The sequence below is a fragment of the Hemiscyllium ocellatum genome, chromosome 14, assembly GCF_020745735.1.
Source record: "Hemiscyllium ocellatum isolate sHemOce1 chromosome 14, sHemOce1.pat.X.cur, whole genome shotgun sequence".
In the NCBI taxonomy this organism is placed as follows: Eukaryota; Metazoa; Chordata; class Chondrichthyes; order Orectolobiformes; family Hemiscylliidae; genus Hemiscyllium; species Hemiscyllium ocellatum.
Window position 1 is genome coordinate 50689293 of NC_083414.1, and position 20590 is coordinate 50709882.

At 39.3% G+C, this 20590-nt stretch overlaps 1 protein-coding gene across 2 annotated transcripts in view; it reads left to right on the forward strand.

Moving 5' to 3' along the window:
* Positions 1–20590, forward strand: part of gxylt2 (glucoside xylosyltransferase 2) — a 50405-nt gene that overhangs the window by 19066 nt on the left and 10749 nt on the right. The window contains exons 2-5 of one of the 2 annotated variants that reach the window (XM_060835217.1): positions 110–302; positions 7454–7585; positions 10390–10641; positions 15920–16043. In XM_060835217.1, the coding sequence (XP_060691200.1) occupies positions 110–302; positions 7454–7585; positions 10390–10641; positions 15920–16043 (701 nt within the window). The remainder of the gene's footprint in view (positions 1–109; positions 303–7453; positions 7586–10389; positions 10642–15919; positions 16044–20590) is intronic. The other variant, XM_060835219.1, reaches the window with a different exon arrangement.

Here is a 20590-nt window from a genome sequence, read left to right on the forward strand (position 1 = left end):
TCTATGTTCTAAGTCAGGAAAGAAAGAAGAAGCCTGAACTATACATTTTGAAAGCAGTAATGCTAGATTTTGATTGATCAATATGCTCCAATATTTTGTTTCCCTTCAGAATTCCTAACGAACCAGTGTTTCGCCTCCATACATGGCAGGGAGAACAGTGGATGCATTTAGCAGTGGTAGCTTGTGGGGACCGGCTTGAAGAAACAATGACCATGTTAAAATCAGTTCTTCTCTTCACCTTAAATAAGATAAAATTCCATATTTTTGCTGAAGATGCTCTGCAACCGCAATTTGAAACTAGTGTAAGTATTTCAAATGAACGATATTTGTGGTGTTAAAAAAGTGCTGTGTTTATATATATTATATCCGCTAAATAGTGCAACTGTTTTTCTCAGAAAATTTACGCCAGCATTGTTTTATTTTGCATCTTACTTTAATCAGGTTGCTTTCTATTCTCCCACATACTGTCTTTACATTTTCTGACTCTGCGCTTGTATCTCTGAATTTCATTTGAATTAATTTAATAGTTTAATGACTTATGTATTGATGCATCCCACATGAATGGCCTCTTGTAGTTCAGATGTTTCCTTTACCAGAAGTACAATTCAATGCTTTGGCCAGTTTATTGCTGCTGTTATAGTTAATTATGCAGCAAAGTGTATTTCTGAATCAAAATCTATTGTTCTCCATATTTTTAAAAGCACCTTGGTAACTAATTGATGTTTGTATAATACAGCTTCAGAATATTCAACAGATGGAAGTTGATCAGTGTGAATAAACAGACATTCACTCAATTATTATTTTGTGTGATTGCAAGTGTTTACACTGTGCTACTGTGACATTTATAACAGGAAAGTCCCCATTTAATCCCTGGTTTGAAATAAGAACAGAAATTGCTGGAGAAGTTCAGCAGATATGGTAGCATCTGTGGAGAGAAAGCAGAGTTAACGTTTCGATTCCAGAACATTCTCCATCAAATTCTGTTTTTGTTTCGAACTTCCAGCATTCGTACGTACTTTTTTAAATATTCCCTGGCAGTGTTAGGATAACTGATCTCATCCAGAGAAAGCAACACTTGCAGCGTGGTTTCTCAGCCCGAAAGAACTATGTTAGAATTGACTTACTTTTGAACTGTAACTACTGTTGAGATTACCTACAATGTGGAAACAGCCCTTCGGCCCAACAAGTCCACACCAACCCTCCCAGACCCATTTTCCTCTGACTAATACACGTAACACTATGGCCAATTCACCTGACCTGTACATCTTTGGATTGTGGGAGGAAACCGGAGCACCTGGAGGAAACCCACGCAGACATAGGGAGAATGTGCAAACTCCACATAGACAATTGCCCGAGGCTGGAATCGAACCTGGCGCTGTGAGGTAGCAGTGCTAACCACTGTGCCAAGTGAGTTGTAATGTGCAATGGCTGAAATTTACAAACAACAAGCTCCTACAACAACAGTGGTAACACCCAAATATTCTATGTATTAATGTTGGTTGAGGAAATATTGTACAGGACATGGGTGGAGAAACATTCCTGCATTTCTTTCAAAAGCAGTCATGGAAACTTTTGCATCCAGGGCAAAAGGGCTTACGGTTTAACATATTATCAAACAATTGAACTTGTGACATTGCAGTGCTCCCTCTATACTGAAGCATCAGCAGAGAATTTGTATTCAGGTTTCCAGATTGAAATCACAACCTTCTGTGTGAATCAATGATTCCATATTTTTGCATGTAACTACATATCTGCACGTGTCTGATATTGCTGCCTGATTTGTGCATAAACAGAGGGTCATTGACCTTATTGCTTTTGAACGAAATCTGGCCCACCATAAACAGTAAATTCTTACATCACTTAATAAAAGCAACAACTTAGGCCAGAATTAGTGGAGCCAAAATATTTCAGAGAATTGTGTGGTTGCAGGAGCTTTCAGAGAAAAAGAGGAATGAGGCCATCTGAGAATTTGAAAATGAGGATAAGAATTTTAAAATGGAGATATTACTTTACTGGATACCAATGCAAGTTGGCAAGCAATAGAGGAGTGATGGATGAACAAAGTTTGGTGCAAGTTAAGACATGGGCACCAGGCTTTTGAATGACATTAATTTAATGATGGGCAGAATGTGGAAGACCCACGAGGTATTAGAATAGAATTAGAATAGTCAATGTAGAAGTAACAAAGGCATGGATGAGGTTTCAACAACATTATTGCGGTTCATTCATTATTTAATATGCTAAAATATTAAATACCACTATAAAATGAACTAACTTACATACACATCCAGGATTAATGTAGCCCAGTGGGAGGAATATTTAGCCAATATATAAATGTTAGTATGAATGTTTTAATATTGTTTGCAACTTCTGAAACAGTTCATAATTTTTGAAAATTCTAAATATTTATTATTAAAGTGCCTGCAGAGCTGATGACCTGAATTATTAAGTCAGGATTGATCCAAATGAAGCATGGTGTGAATTGTTTTCTAATGCAGAACTATATTGAAATAAAATGACGTGTCATCACATGATCAGAGTGTTGAACACTTTTTGGAAATATTAAATGCTGAAAAAGGATGAGAACTGGCTGGAGCATGGATCTTTCTTTCTTACAGCCCAATGGGTTGGTGGTCACCTCGCTGTGTTTCCTCTGAAGGATTGAATTGAAATTAGTTTGTAAGAGTCTTAATACAATTCAAAATGGGGTTGATCTCCAGGACAGACTGACCACAATGTATTGCAGTTTTCCCTTCAGCATTTGATCTAATCTGGAAAGCCTTAGAAGGCAATTGATATGAGAAACTGATAGTGTCACTGTTGTTCAGGAGATGTTTGACGTTTGATATTTTATGTTTGATGTGTGACAGCAGAAGCCTCTATCAAGTCACTTGACACATCAGTTACAATTGCCCTTATGAAGGTGAGGTGCTTATCCGTGGTTGAAGAGGGTGCTTTTTTGAGTAAATGAAAACAGTTGGCATTTACGTGGTGGTTGCATGAAGTAAAATAGATAACCAAACACTAAAAAGAGATTTTGTTTCTACTTGTGGGAAAGTGTATGCTAGGGACCTTCAATATAAGAGAGTCAGCAAGAAATCTGGTAAGGAATTCAAGAAATGTCTGCACTCAGGCATGTTAAGACTAAGGAACATTTTACCACAGGAATGATTGAAGCAAATCGTGACAGTATTCAATTCTGCCCAGCAGCAGGAAGTGGTTTAGTGCAAGGATTTTGATTGGTCGCTCAGGAACTTAGAGGGTAATTGAAACGAAGTTCAAAGATAACAGGCAGTGAGAAACAGTGTGAGAAATAGAACAGACGCCATGCTGGGAGTGCTGCAGTAAACTGTACAGCTGGGTGGACAATAAAACTGCACAGATTCTGTGTAGGGGCTTAGTGAGAAATCAAGAGCAGTTGGAAGGTTCTGTCTGGTTAGAACTTGGAGAAAAGTTCTTGGAAGTATTAGGCAGCAATACCCCAGTGTTGGAGTCAGAGCTCAGTAGGAGCCCTAGGGAAGTTGAGACAGTGGGAAGTTTGCTGAAGTTGTACTGAAAAAGTCATAAGGGGCTTGGAAGAAGCTAATGAATATTAATATTTGAATGCTGATGAGAGAGAGTTTTGAAAAGCTTGCAGACAGTTTTTATTTGATACAACTGAACAAGATTAGAGCTTGGGAGAAAAATCTCAGGAGCAGGACTAGCCCAGTGAAGATAGCTGTCAGCAACGAATTGTCCCAGAAGAAAAAGCCAATAAAACGTGCTAGTGGCACTTACTTGTCTTCTCTCCTTAAATGGATCTCCAGTGCAACCAGTATGTTTATTTCCAAGTACTAATTGCTTTTTAACTGGTTTTTCCCTTTAAGATGTTGTGAGTGAATATCAAGGGTAGTTTCAGAGTCTGATGAATGAAGGCCTAAGAAAGAGGCTGATCAATCAGAATAGAGCAACCGTTGAGACAATCCATGATGGTGTGGTTCTTGAGAGGGAGTTTCAAGGCTAGATCAGCGAAGTTGAGAATTATAATCCTTTTGTGAAGTTCCATGAAATGTAATGACCTTTTATGTCATTAACACTGAAGTCAGTGGCATGGGCGGGGGGACTGAATAGCTAAGAAATTTGTGTGATTTGTCTTGATCGCATTTGATATTTAGTAAATTGAATACAATTTGGAAAAGTGTGAAATTGATCGTTTTGGCAAAACAAAATTATCTAAATGACATGAGGTTGCGGAGCTCTGAGACACAAAAAGACCCAGGTGTCCTCCTGCACGAATTGCAGAAGCTACAGTAGGTAATTAGGGCAGTAAGAGAATGTTCTGTTTTACTGTAAAGGGAGAATGTTTTATTTTATTGTGAGGGGAATTGAATGAAAGAGTAGGGAGGTTATGCTTCAGTTGTACAGTATATTGGTGCGACCGCATCCAGAATACTATATGCAGTACTGGTCATCATACTTACAGAATGGCTGCATACATTCCATTTTCCAGCTCTTGGCCCACAGCCCTAGAGACTATGGCAACACAAGTGAATACAGACACCTTTTATTAACTGGTACCTATGGGACCAGGAGTGGGTTGGTTGATCAAATATTCTGGATAATCAAGAGGTACACAACTGCAATAATCCCTGACCAAGCCATGCTTCGAGACATCAACATGCCTCAAAAATATTTGTGTAAAAGACATCAATACACCTCCTAAAATCAATGTAAAAACATAGAAAATACAGGGAGACAGAGACCTCTTGAAGCTTGTGCACTCAGCCAGGCAAACCTCAAGCTGCTCAGAGATGAAACCAGTCAGTACACTCTCCCCACCTCATCCCATAGATCTCAAACTGAGGTAGCACCAAAGGGATCTCGCATGACATTCTCACTCAGTTACTTTGTAAGTTCCCTCCACCCATCACCACCCCTCCCTTAACAAACCCATGCCGATTATTCCTGATTAATCCCTACCTCTCCAAATACAGATATATATTCTGTCCCTTAGGCTTCTTTCTAATAACTTCCCCCATCACCAAGGTTAGACTGACTGGCCGATAATTTTCTGATATATATCTCCCTCCCTTTTTCAAATGATGGGACAGTGTTAGCAGTTCTGTAGTCCTCTGGCACCTCACCTGTGGCTACAGAGGATCTAAAAATTACTGCTAGAGTCCCTCAACAGTCTGGAGTACACCTTGTATATGCCTGTGAGTTTGACCACTTTTAAGGATGCTGAAGCTGCTAATATTGTCTCTCCCTCCATGCTAATTTCTTTTACTATTTCATAGTTTTCCATGCTGATATCTGTACCTGCATTATCCTTTTCCATTGTGAAGACTGATGCCAAGTCTTCATTAAAGACTGTGCCCACATCTTGGTGGTCCACGAGCACTTCTATGGTCCTTTAAAGGTTCCTACACTTTCACTAGTTATTCTCTTGCTGTCTCTGTTTTTAAAAATCCCTTTAGCTACTCCTTCATATTACTCACCAATGCTTTCTCCTGCATCTGATTTGTAAATTTGAAAATCGACAGTGGCAAAAGTTGGCAAACAGCTTTAAAAAGTTGGCACAAGCAATAAATAGCTGAAAACTCCAGAATGGTCTTATTTATATGTCCCGATACGTGAACTAAAGAGGTTTCATAGGTTGTGATTTACAATGTAGATATAGTTGATGTTTATTGTGTGCAAAAACTTTAAGGACAAGAAATCCTGGAGAAGGAAATCCAAATTCTTCAAGCACAATATTGTTGTTGAGTTTCTGAAATTGCAAGGGTAGTACACATGGTCAGTTGCAGTGTTCCCACTAAATTATTTTGCAGAGTTCCAAAAGCTGTGTGCGGTAAAGTCAATACTGCAAACAGCGATGGCACATTACCCACCATGCTCAGACCCTCGGAGTGGCTGTGCAGTTAAGCGGGAATGTTGGTTAATTGTTGTAAATTAGGAATTATACTTAGATTCCAAATTTAGGGGACTGTGGTGATGCAGTGGTAATATCACTGGGCCAATAGCCCCCTGGTTCAAGTCCCACCCGCTCCACAGGTGTGTAACAATGTCTCTGAACAGGTTAATTAGAAAATAATTAAAATCCAAATTTGACAAAAATTACTGAGGGACTACGGAAAGACAGAACCCTAATCTGCTCATGTTAACAGCTTTGAAAGATTTGGACTGAAACGTTAAAGAAAAGAAAGGGCCACTGATAACCAAAAAGTAGCCTTTGATGAAATTAGGCCAGCAGTTTATTTTTCTCGAGAGAAAAAAAATCGTTATTTTGAGACTTTAAATCTAGCAAATAAACAGAAACAGGAATGTGGATGATCATGAACATGGGAACAAACCTCAAAACAAGTAAATTCTTTTTGTAAAGAATTGGAATGTGTATAATCATCATTCCTGTGGAGCCAGTTGTTTATTTTCTTTGGTTACTGAAAACTCCATGCTCCTTTTCTTATATAAGCTTTGCAGTTGAAACTCAGCAACTGGAGTCAACAGCAATAATCAAAAGTAAATTATGTGCAGGGTGTGACATTGATTTCATCCAGAACATTATCAGAAATATCAGTCATTTGTTCTTTTATGAAAAAAATTTGGGTCTGCCATATATGATAGTGATGATGTGGAGATACCGATGTTGGACTGGGGAGGACAATTTTAAAAATCACACAACACCAGCTTATAGTCTAACAAAGTTATTTGGAAGTACTAGCTCTCAGAGCACTGCTCCTTCATCAGGTAACAATTCTTTAGGTAATCTTTTTTAACTTCGATCCCATAAGCTGACTATCTATAGTGTTAATTGCATTTTATGCAGCCCAATGTAAAATACTGGATCTATCATCATGAGTAACAGCTCCTTTGAAGAAAGCTGCCAGTGAGTCTTGAGGCTACGTCTCGGTGATTATCTCAGCAGAAGTTTTTGAAACCAACCCACAAAGAACTTTGTAGTTCATAAGATTTTGCATATTTTGCAGCTGACCAAATAATCAGAAATGAAAACTATTTGAACATCTGGTTTCCAATGCAAATGAGATGAACTGTTGTTTGAATATGTAGCACATTTCGTGTGTGCTACACTTTTACTGTTAGTGCAAGTTAGAAAGTACACATCTTCAGTTAACCTTCAGGGAAAGAAAAGGGAAATTCCTCAATTTATTTTTGACCATATAGTTGAACATGAACTTATGTTGGTAATTTACTGCAGTAATTTGAAATAAAACATTAAAGAAAAGTGTAGGTTGCTACAGTGAAAGTGTGTAGTGAATTGAGAATTCATCATTGTATATTTGTTGGTTTGCAATGTGTTGTGGATGCACCATTATTCTGCAGACGTTGTGCTATCTGTCAGTTTTCAGACAGTTTCAGAATATAGCTGCATTAATTTCGTTCTACTTAAGCATCTTTAAAACAAAACTGAGATGCTGCATATTATATTTTAATGTCTTATTTTTGATTTGAACAGATTAAAGCTTGGCCGTTTTCATTCAGGTCGCAAGTTGACTATAATATCTACCCAATCACCTTTTTAGCAGGAAAACCCCAGGAATGGAAAAAACTATTTAAACCATGTGCTGCTCAACGCCTCTTTCTTCCGGTATGTTTCCATTTTTTTCTTTAGTTGTATAACTGAAATTCTATTTCAAATATGTCTGAAACTTAAGTCAGATGTAAATACGATAATATTTTTTGTGCAAAGTGTCAAAGTTAAAAGGTTAACCTTTATCAGGCTGTGGTAGCATTTTATTTTCCAAGTCTAATCAAAGAAAAGCGAGTCAGGGAACAACTGGTCTAGCAACAAATTGTCCTCCAACTAGTCAAGAGGCAGCTGGTAGACTTCACTGGATTTTCAAGGCTCATGGAGAAACCAATATAGGTTATGTTGAGATCACCTATGTTAGCATGAGAGATTTTAACAAGAAAGAAGTCTGTAATTAGAGATGATGAATTTTCATATCATCTCTCAAGAATCTTCAGATGACAGAAATCATCAAAGTTTAAAAGCTGAAGGAAATGGATGTAGGTTTGCTCGTTGAGCTGAAAGGTTCATTTCCAGACGTTTCATCACCCTACTAGGTAACATCTTCAGTGGGCCTCCAGGTGAAGCATTGTCCATGATTCCTGCTTTCTACTTATATGTTTAGGTTTCTATGGCTTGGTGATGTCATTTCCTGTTCTTTTTCTCAGGGGGTGATAAATGAGGTCTAACTCGATGTGTTTGTTGACAGTGTTCTGGCTGGAATGCCATGTTTCTAGGAATTTTCGTGCATGTCTCTGTTTGGCTTGTCCTAGGATGGATGTATTGTCCCAGTCGAAGTGGTGTCCTTTCTTATCTGTATGTAAGGATACTAATGAGAGACGGTCATGTCATTTTGTAGCTAGTTGGTGTTCATGTATCCTGGTGGATAGTTTTCTGCCTGTTTGTCCAATGTAGTGTTACAGTTCTTGCATGGTATTTTTTAAATGACGTTAGTTTTGCTTCTTGTCTGTATAGGGTCTTTCATGTTCATTAGCTGCTGTTTTAGTGTGTTGGTGGGTTTGTGGGCTATCATTATACCAATGGGTCTGAGTAGTCTGGCAGTAATTTCTGAGATGTCTTTGATATAGGGGAGAGTGGCTAGGGTTTCTGAACGTGTTTTGTCTGCTTGTTTGAATTTGTTACTGAGAAATCAGCGGAGTGTGTTCATTGGGAACCCAGTCTTTTTGAATACATGGCATAGGTGATTTTCCTCTGCTCTGCGTAGTTCCTCTGTGCTGCAGTGTGTGTTGGCTCATTGAAATAATGTGCTGATGCAGCTTTGTTTGTGGACATTGGGAAGTTGCATCAGAACATTATTTCAATGAACATCACAAACTGCAGCACAGAGGAACTACAGTCCCAATGAACACAGTCCGCAGATTGCTCAGTAACAAACTCAAACAAACAGATAAAACACGTTCAGAAACCCTAGCCACTCTCCCCTATATCAAAGACATCTCAGAAATGACTGCCAGACTACTCAGACCCCTTGGTATAATGGTAGCCCACAAACTCACCAACACACTAAAACAGTAGCTAATGAACATGAAAGACCCTATACAGACAAGAAGCAAAACTAATGTCATTTACAAAATACCATGCAAGAACTGTAACAAGACATCCTCCAATGCACTACCAAACTTCCAAGTCCAAAGTGATCACAATGTGGAGAAGTTGTGAAACCTGCAGACTTCCTGAATTTGTGAAGTTGGAGGGATAATGGGCTACTCTCATTCTCTCTTCACTAACACATCTGTCCTTTCTCATTATTGCCCAATCTACAAATCCTTTTCCGCTTTACAATCCTTGAATATGCAGTCGATTCCAACCCCAACTCTGCTGAAAACCTTGTAGTTTGCTCACAGTAAAACATTACGTGGGTTTAAGCTCTATTCTAGAGACTTGAGAAGATATTGTCATACAATGCAGTAGTTTGGTTGTACCTGCATTTACCAGAATTGACTGTGTCAGATGAGATCTTGAACTGAGACCTAATCTATCTATTTGGTGGATTTAAAGGATATCATGTCATTATTTAAAGAGCAGGATAGTTCTGCTGGCACCCGAACCAACAGTTATGCATCAAGAAACATCATTAAGAAGAGAACATTATCACTTTGGTATGGTTTGTGGGGCCTAGTGTCATATTTTATATGTAATAGTGACCAGCTTGACAGGTTGGCTTACTTGTGTCATGCTACATAAATGCAAGTGCTTCGTTTCCTTGGGTTTCAGGTGTTTGTGAGTAGGAACAGCTAGAACTCGATTTTAACGAGAAATTGAAATTTCTAACAGAAAAATTAGTAGAAAAAAAACGATTAGAAAATATATTTGGGCCATGAGGAGAACATTTTTAATGCAGTCTAACGTCCAGTAAAGCATGAAGTCCACTTTTGACAAGCTCTATAACCAGTTCAGTTTTATGCACAAAATGTGGACTTTGGGCAATGATCACATTTTATAATGGAGTAGAAGACTGTTCTTAAACTAGGAACTATGAGCTTGGATTATTAAACCTGATGCCTGTTGTGTTGATTTAGATGAAGTTGCAAACTTGTTTCAGAAATATTAAGAGAATTTCATTAAAAACATTCTTGTCATCCCTACATCCCTTATCAAGGGAGCTCAAAAGTTTGAGCACCTTACAAGGTTTATTTATTGGGGAATAGAGCTCTGCTTGGATTAGAAATCTCATCTTGTGATCCCAGTTTGGATTGCACTTACTTAGAATGGAAAACCCGATCTTCAAGTTTGCGTAGCTTGGTAATCAGGTCCTGATTTTGAATAAATGTTACATTTATTTATTTTATTTGCACTTTATTTCATATTCACATATAATATGCATTTTTTAAAAAACGTCTGCTTTTCTGCTTCCAAATCAGATGATTCTAAGAGATGTCGATTCTCTGCTGTATGTTGATACTGATGTTCTTTTCCTGAGACCAATCGATGATATCTGGCATTTCCTGAATTTGTTCAACTCCACACAACTTGCAGCTATGGCCCCAGAACATGAAATACCCAGAATTGGATGGTACAGTCGATTTGCACAGCATCCTTATTATGGAGCAGCTGGAGTCAATTCAGGAGTCATGCTCATGAATCTGACTCGAATAAGAAATCAACTATTCAAGGTGACAAAGCAATAGTTCACATTAAATCTAACAAGAATTAGGTTTTCTGCAAATGCATCCTGAATCCATTACTGTTCTTCCTGGGCAGGCTCTTCTAATGGAGTATAAAGCAAGTCCCAGGATTTTCATTATTCTTTGATCTATATTACATAAGATGAGACTTTGCATCATGATTCCAAGCAAGATTAGAAAAATGGCTGGCTTTGATTGTTGTGTTCATACACCTGACGGACGTGTGCAAGTTGTCTGAAATGGTGGAGAGCTCAGATGTTTTTAAACTAGTTTTGACATTGTTTCTCTGCAGAGAATAAGCCATTTGTTAACTTCAAGAAATCTGAGAATGTATCACACAGATGTTGAGAATTTTTAGTTCCTTCTCCTGGCTGTGAACAATGTGATGTAACAGAAGCAGACAGGTTTCCAAGATAGAATCCTGCCAATCAAATATTGAACACCGAAAACAGCAACAAAGGGAAGCCCAGAAGGAAATGGCTGCAAAACTGACATGTCGCACAGCAGAAGTTGAAAATTAGTTTGTATTAGTGAAACAAATGCGAGTGATATGCAGCAACAAAGTGTGTTTGTGGTATTTATATGATTACCTGTGGTTTCTCATGTCCTGCTCTCACCCCTGTGCACTTGTGGATAACAATCCTCCAAGAAAAGATCCCCTTGTATAACCTACTCTCTGAGGTGCATACATGTAGGGCTGAACTTTACCAATGCCTGAACAGTGGGCAGTGGTGAGATGGTTTGGAAAATGTGGTGAGATCAGAAAAATCAGATTCAAGACATTGAGGGAAAAGAAAGTCCAATTTTGCATCCAGTGTTTGAATTGTGAGGTGAAACACTCACTGGTAAGAGGAAAGAGGTCCATTTGCATTAACAGATCATTATTCGTATTCTCACCGCATTCATTTGCAGCTTTCCATCCCTCCACCCAGCAGAGGGAAACTAGCTGTGACATGATAGGTGCCTGGCAGTGCCAGCTTGCTACTTGCTCCGCTAGCTTTCCATCTTGGCTGGCATTCCCCAACCTTACACGGCACCCTCATGAATAATGTCTACCTGCATTCTTTGTCCACACACCGTTGGACACACACAAGCCTCACTACATCATCGGCACATATCTTTGACTTACTTAGAATGGAGTTCTCAACATCAAAACTGTATTTTTGGAACAAACTGATACCTTGCATTGTAATGCCATTTGCACACAGGGACAGACACTCATCTCATGGATTAGAGCAGAGGGCATCTCAGGCCTTTTAGCTGCTCTCTGAGCATTTAGTCACTATGCATCAACTGAGAGGCACACAATCTATCAACCTTGCCTTTATACACCATTTCATTGAGAGTTTCATTGCTTACCATACCTCCACCTTGCCTAAAAAATCTCTTTTGCTGCCAAGCTCGTTACCAAGGTACAGAATTTCCATAGTGTAGTGGTATTCATGTTTGTCTCATACGTGCAACATCTCCAGTTTGATCTTGCATAGGATCAATATGTAACCACCCCTTGTCTTTCTTAAGCAAGCAGTAGCAGATAGCTAAGAAGATAATTCCTAACTCTCAGCAAGGCTATATCCCAGGAAAGATTCTGAGAGAGGGATAACCCAACTGTGGTGAACTAAGAAAGTTAAGAAGAGTATTCAGTTGGGGGAAAAAAGCATATAAGGAGGTCAAAGTCAGTGATTGCCCTGAAAATCAGGATTAATTCAGAATTCAGCAAAGGAGGATTAGAAAGAAAATGCAGACAGAGAGAATAAGCTACGAGGACAAACAAATAAGGAATATAAAAACTGACAATAAGAGCTTCTTTAAATATAAAGAAAAGGAAGAAAGAGGTCAAAGTGGACATAGGCCCCTGAGAAAATGAATCTGGGCAAACAGTTTTAGGGAACAAAAAATGGCAGAGAAGTTAAACAGATACTTATCATCAGTCTTTACAATGCAAGATATTTTGAACATTCTATTAATACTAAAGAATATGGGGAGAGGAATTGAGTAACATCAATAAGAAAATAGTACTAAACAAATAGGGCTAAAGGCGGGTAAGTCCCCTGGTCCTGATGGCTTGCATTCTTGGAACCTAAAAGGGGTAGCTACAGAGATAGTGGATGCGTTAATTGCAATTTTGCGATTCTTTTTGGATCCCAGAGAAGTACGATATCACTGGAAAACTGCAGATGTTTCTCCCCTATTCAAAAGGGAGCAAGGCAAAAAGTGGATAACTATAGGCCGATTAGTCTGATATCTATAGTTAGAAAAGTATTGGAATCAAATATTGAAGAAGTAAAAGCTGAATATTTGGAAAATCGTATTCTAATCAAGCAGAATCAGCATGGCTTCATGAAAGGAAATTCATGTCTGACAAATATTTTAGAGTTTTTGAGGAAGTCTCAGTCAGAGTAGATAGAGAGAGGAACTGGTAGGTACGTTGTATTTGGACTTCAGAAGGCACTTAACAAGGAACCTTAGAAAAGGTTAAGTTATAACTTAAGAGCACAGAGTGTTGAAGGTAGTACATTGGCACGAATGGAGAATTGGCTCATGGGCGGGAAACTGCAAGTGGGGATAATGATGTTTTCTCAGGTTGGTGAGCTGTGATTGGTGGGGTTCCACAAAGGTCAATGCTGGGACAACAGCTGTTTACAATGTATATTTAATGGTATGGAGCAAGACATGATTGTACTGTAGTCAAATTCGCAGATGACACAAAAATGTGTGGAAAGGTCAGTGGTGAGAGGGGTACAAACAGTTTATGAGAGATATTGATAAGCATAGTAAGTGGGCAAAATGTTGGCAAATGGGGTATAATGTGGGAAAATATGAAGTTGTTCATTTTGGAAGGGAGAACTTTTTTTTTAAATGGAGAGTAACTGCAGAAAGCTGCAATACAATATCTGTGCATGAAACACAGAAAGCTAGCACCCGTGCAGCAAGTAATCAAGAAAGCAAATGCAATGTGGTCCCTTATTTCAAGGGTGTTGGAGATTCAGAGTAGGGAAGTCTTACCTCATCTGTACAAAGTGCTGGTGAGACCACATCTGGAGAACTCTGAGCAGTTGAGGTCCCTTTATTTCAGGAAAGATGTCATTTCATTGGAGGCAGTCCAAAGAAGGTTCATAGCGCTGACCCCTGGTATGGAGGTATTGCCTTATGAGCAAACTTTAAACAGGTTGTGACTCTATTCATTGGAGTTTAGAAGAATGAGAGGCAATCACACTGAAATATGTAGAATTCTTAATGGGTTTGACAGTAGAAACGCTGATAGGATAGTCCCCCTCATGGGAAAGTCTCAGACCAGAGGCCATAGTCTCAAAATAAAGGGACACCAATTTAAGACTGAGATGACAAGGAATTTCTTCTCTCAGAGGATTGTGATTCTTTGGATCCCCTTGCCACAGAGAGCTGTAGGGACAGGGACCTTGTTTGTATTTAAGGCCGAGATAGATTCTTGATCATCAGGGCAATCCCAGGGTAATGGGAAAAGGGCAAAAACATGAATGTGAAGAAAGTTGGATGAACTTCAACCTACTGATTGGTGGAGCAGGCTCAAGAGACTGAATAGCCTATTCCTGTTCTCATTTCTTATGGCCTTACCAAATGTAGGCAGCAATTCATTTAGGAAGTCTCACTAGCTTCTATGCACCCATTGCCACTTCTAGGACATCTGATTGAAAATGATTTCAAACAATATCGAGCACAATGCAAGATGGTTATGTTTGATAGAAGTCAGTTACCTCATCTCCAGGAACCTTCTGCAGGTGTCCCTCAGGATAGCGTCCCAGACCCAACCATCTTCAGTTGTTTCACCAATGACCTTCCCTCAGTTAGATCAGAGGCTTGGAATACTGCAGCAGCTCTTGACCCCCCAAAGCCTGCCCAACATCTATAAGGCACAAGCCTGCAGTGTGATGGAATACTCTCACTTGCCTGGATCAGTATAACTCCAAAAACACTCAAGAAGCTTCACACCATCCAGAACAAAGTAGCCCAACAAAACCAAACATCCATGCCCCCCCACCACAAATGCAGTAGTGTACTCACCTACAGGATACATTGTGAAAATTCATTGAAGCTCCTTAGATGGCACCTTCCAAACTCACAACTACTTCCATCTAAAATGGCTAAAGCAGCAAATTCCAGTTTCTGTAATTTCCCCTCCAAGCCACTCACCACCTTGTTCCTTCACTGTCATGGGTAGAAATCCCACAGTCTCCTTCTTAAGCAGCCCCCGGCTGTACCTCACTAAATGAACAGCGGTGTTTCAAGAGGCAGCTCACTACAACCTCTCAAGAGACACATGAATGGGCAATAAATTATGTCTATCTTGTGAAGCCCACTTCCCTTGAATGAATAAAAATGAAAAATCAAAACAACTGAATATCAGTCTGGGGGCTTGAGCACAGTTTGTTGGCCATTGGGACATTTAAGAGTTCATATCAGTACAGTCTGTGGAGTTGACTACAATAGCACTGCACGCTGTGTTTATCCAGTCAGGGGATTGGTGGTAACTCAGTTCTGGAGCTTCACAGAAATCAGTCAAGGGTCTGGTTACCCATCAGTTGAGGGCTGTGTTTCCAAGGAAATTTGGGATTGTGCGGCATGTTCAGTCCTGAGCAATGGCAAAATTTTATGTGGTATTCAGCAAGCATCCCCTCTCTCAGGAATGCATGGAGGTGTGGTACTAAGAATGGATATCTGTGTCGTTTGGTTCTTGTAACTACAGTTGCAATAACAGTAGATCAGAAATTGATGATGTAGAACAGCAATCAAAAGATGAATGTAAACTTCTATTTGCAATGAAATGTCACCTGTGATACCTATGTACTCTCGGTAGCTGTTTTTTTTTGTTTCCTTCACCTTATGTATGCTGTGAAAGGCTTCATCGTTGGCACTGACTGACCTGGTACATAACAATATGGTGCCAGTGGCTGGAATCTTTGAAAGTGCCCACGGTATTCCAGCTCACTTGGAATTCCTGTAGCAGGCCTCCACACAACACAGGCATGAATTCCTTCTTTATACCTTTCACAATTATTGTCGACCTTTCAACCGTGTTCCCCTCATTTCTGTAGTGTATTCACCCATTATCACCTTACAGTTTTTATATGGGGCAAATAAGTGGTAATTTCATGAAGTTTCTTCAAGTGCACTTTTGTACTTTCTCAGTTGGCTGACAACAGAAATGTAAGTGATAAAATTCAGTAGGATTGTCAGCGAAATGTTACTTTATCTGTAAAATAGCTTATGTTGTGCTCTTTTCCTATAGAACAGTATGATTCCAACGGGACTAAGATGGGAAGAACTGCTGTACCCTTTATATCATAAATACAAAAATGATATTACATGGGGAGACCAGGATTTATTAAATATTATCTTTCACTACAACCCAGGTAAGTAATGTAATCCCCACCACTTTAAATCTGTGCCTCCTATTTCCACCCTGGGAAAAAGACTCCAATTATCCACCCTATTCATGCTTCTCATTATTTTGTATACCTCTATCAGGCCGCCCTTCAGTCTCCCATGCTCTAGTGAAAACAAGCTACGGTAATTTATTTTCTAACTTTTTTTTTCAAGCAATGGGATTAGTTGCAAATGGCATCATGATCACAGACATGGTGGGGCAAAAGGTGTATCCTCAAGGGGAAAACAAACGAGCTAACACCTAGCTTTCCATTTTAATTGTGACATTCTAAAATATTTAGAAACTTGCAATCTCTTGAGTCTGTTCCCTGTGGTGAAGTCTTGTATATGATCTGTGAACTGTTGAATAATTTCAGTATTTTGCTGCTGATAAACATAATAGTTTCTGACCAGTTTTTGCTTGTTTTGCATTGGAATACAGCGTAACAGAGGCCTGGATTTGCAGGACATTTTTCCACTTGACAAGTATAATCTGTGTTAAGGTTAAACAGCTTGGGACTGTTATTTTGGCGTGGTAGAGCTCCTGAGGAGTCTAGCTGGTCAGCCCCAGAATGAAAGCAGACGATGCTGGTAGCTGATGCAGACTGCGTGAAAGACCTGCCTGAGTGCACTGACACTGTATGGAAATGTTTAAAAAAACAGTCCTCAACCCCTCACATCCTATCATGCCTCACACACTCAATAATGCCTCATTCATGCCATCCCATGCCTTGCCTTCACCCCTACCTTTCATGGTTCAAAATACCCTTTATGCCAACCTACTTCCTTGTAACCAGCTCCTTCGCCCTCTATAACCTGTATGCCAACTGAATGCCAATGCATGCACTTCACACACCATCTTTTGCATTCACATCTACTGTGCAAACTCAACCAGTATCCACAGTAGGCAGAGCTCAGGACCAGTACAAAGATAAAATAAAGTATAAATTACACATTTCACTTTTGCAAAACACACTCATTCATAAAAGCTCATTTACTTCATTTATATCCCTTCACATAGAACAGTACACCTCCCCTAGTACATTCCAGGCACCTACCACCCTCTGTGTAAAAAAAAAACATGCCTTGCATATCTACTTTAAACTTATCCCCACCACTTTAAATCTGTGCCTCCTATTTCCACCCTGGGAAAAAGATTCCAATTATCCACCCTATTCATGCTTCTCATAATTTTGTATACTTCTGTCAGGCCACCCTTCAGTCTCCCATGCCCTAGTGAAAACAAGCTAAGTATGTCCAACCTCTCCTTGTAGCTAATATGTTCCAATCCAGCCAACACCCTGGTAAACCTCTTTTGCACCCTTTCCAAAGCCTCCACATCCTTCTTATAGTGTGGTGACCAGAACTGCACACTCCAAATGTTGTCTAATCAATGTTTTATACAACTGACTTGCTAACCTTTTTACTCAGTGTCCCAGATGGTGAAGGCAAGCATGCCGTACTCCTTGTTTACCATCTTATTCACTTGTGTTGCCACTTTCTGGGCACTTTTCAGCACCCCAAGATCATTTTGGATATCAGAACTTGACAGGGTCCTACAATTTACCATATACTTTTCTCTTGCATTTGACCTCCCAAAATTCATCACCTTACACTAGCCTGGGTTAAACTCCATCTCTGCTCAACTTTCCAACCGGTCTATATAGTGCTGTATGCTTTGATAACCTTCCTCACTACACATAACTCCACTAACCTTCATGTCATCTGCAAACATACTAATCAGATCACCTACATTTTCATCTAAATCAATTACACATAAGTTACAAAAAGTAAAGGTCCCAGCATTGATCCTTGTGGAATACTGATCACAGATCTCCAGTCAGTAAAACACGCCTCCACAACTACCCTCTGTCTTCTAAGATCAAGTCAATTTGTATCCAACTTAGTAATTCACTGTGGATCCCATGTGGCTTAATCTTCTAGACCAAACTACCATGAGGAACCTTATCAAGTGGTTTAGTAAGGTCCATGTAGACAACATACACTGGCTTACTCTCATCGGATCATCTTTGTCACTCCCTCAATCAAATTTGTGAGACAAGACATCCCCACAAAAAACCATACTATTTCTAATATGTCCATTCTTTTCTAAATGTGAATCAACCCTGTCCCTAAGAATCTTCTCCAATAATTTCCCTACCATAATTTAAGGCTCTCTGGCCTAGAATTTCCTGGATTATCCCTGTTGTCCTTCTTAAACAAAAGATCAACTTTGGTTTTTCCCTAGTATTCTGGGACTTCAGCTGTGGATAAAGAGGGTGCAATGAACTCTGTCAAGGCCCTAGCAATCTTCTCCTTTTCCTCCTTCAGTAACCTGGGATAGATCCCATCAGGCCCTGTGCACTTATCTACCTTAGTGTTTTTCAAGACACTCACCACGTCTTCCTTCTTAATATCAACATGTCCCAGAATATCAGCATAACTTTTCCTAATCTTACTGTTATCCCAGTACTTCTCTTTGGTGAATACTGATGCAAAGTATTCATTAAGGACCTCACCCACTTCCTCTGGCTACATACATAAATTCCCTGATTTGTCCTGGAGTGGACCTAACCTTTCCATAACTCCCTTCTTGCTGCTAATATATGTATAAAATGCCTTGGAATTCTCCTTAACCTGACTTGTCAAGATCATTTCAGGGCCCTCTTACCCCTCTTAATTCTTTAAGTTCTTGCCTGCTTCCTTGATATCCTCAGGGACCTTGTCTGACTTTAGTTTCCTAAGCCTTACAAATGCTTCCTTTTCAGCTGAAAAATGTATTGCTGGAAAAGCGCAGCAGGTCAGTCAACATCCAAGGAGCAAGAGAATCAACATTTCCGGCATAAGCCCTTCTTCAGAAGTTTCCTGAAGAAGGGCTTGTGACCGAAACGTCGATTCTCCTGCTCCTTGGATGCTACCTGACCTGCTGCGCTTTTCCAGCAATACATTTTTCAGCTCTGATCTCCAGCATCTGCGGTCCTCACTTTCTCCTACATGCTTCCTTTTGCTTTTTTGACTAAATGTTCATATCTGCTGTCATCCAGGGTTCCAAACTCTTGCCATTTTTATCTTTCATGCACACAGGAATATGCTGGTCCTGAATTCTGATCAACTGGCCTTTTGAAGACTCCCAAATGACTGATGTGATTTCCCCTCAAACAGCTGCCCCAATCTAATTTTCTATACGTAACACAGAGTAATCCTTGTATTGCCATACCTTAATGCTGCTCATCTTCTTCTTCAAATTCAGAGGCTTTCCAAAGGCTGCATTTTGACTTCAACAGCAGCAATTTGAACTCACAGTCTCTCTCCAAAATGTCCCTTACATAATACCTTATTAAATGAAGTGTTTTATTAAAGTGAATAATCCTTTATAACCATCCTTAAAAATTACATTCCAACCTCAAAACGTCTATGAATACTTGAAGGTATCAAAATGTGGAATGATAACGACTCATCTGTGATAACAGACGGTTGTGAAATCAGTTGCGTAGTACTAATCCTTTGTAGAAATTTTCAGGCTTAAGTGAACAGTCAAATATTAAGTGATTTTTTTTTAAACACTCAAAACAATGTTTCCAAAGATGTAAAAGACAAGCTATTTAAATGCCTTTATTGCTTGACATCTCCATTTTAGAGTTGTTTTTGACAGTCCCTCTTAATAACTCATCTTGATACTTCTGACAGTTTTGACAATTAGTTTTGACAAGTTGGATGACAGTTACAGTAAACTTGACAATTGAAAAGTTTATGCCTACCTTATGCCCATTCAGTCCTACTTTTAACAATTCCAAAAGCCATCATACCTCTCCCAAAAGGCAAATTACCATCCCCAAAGATACACTAGAACCATATCAGAAGGGATACTTTATAGTACCAATGCTGTCCAAAGGACTCCACAGAGAACATACCTGCTCCTACTGGGTCAAACTGCACGTGTTGTGTTTCAGACACCCAGGTACGGTGGTGAAAATCCAAGCCATAGCCTCATTGATCTTCATTTAGCCTAGTTTTGAGATGCTCCTGAAAACTGCTGAATAGAATGATCAGAGATTCAGTCACAGAAATCATAGCTTTACTTGCTTCTGATCAACCCATAAGATGAAGTAATACTTCAGAACACTTGATCAGCCCCTTCAAGGGGCTTTTATATTGTTGCAACAAAAAAAAAGAAAGGAGACTTATTACATTCAAATTCCATATCTAGGGGTGACAATGCACAAACTCCTCGGCCTACCAGTCATGGAAGATCATAGCTTGAAACATTTTCAAAGTGGAAAAGAGGAGTTATAGCAAGTGATGTAAATTTAGAGTTGTTGTGATTTCAATATAGGGTTATTGCTAATGCCGTTTTGCTTGAGAATATTAACTGTGTCAGATACCAAAGATTGGCTTGTAGGTAATTAAATCAATTTTCTAATTAAGACATTTTTGGAGCGCAGAAACAAGGCCTGAGCAATGCATGGCAGGTAAACAGTGATAATCACAAACTTGACTGTACTGTGCCTACTAATTAAGAAGCAAAATAACAATT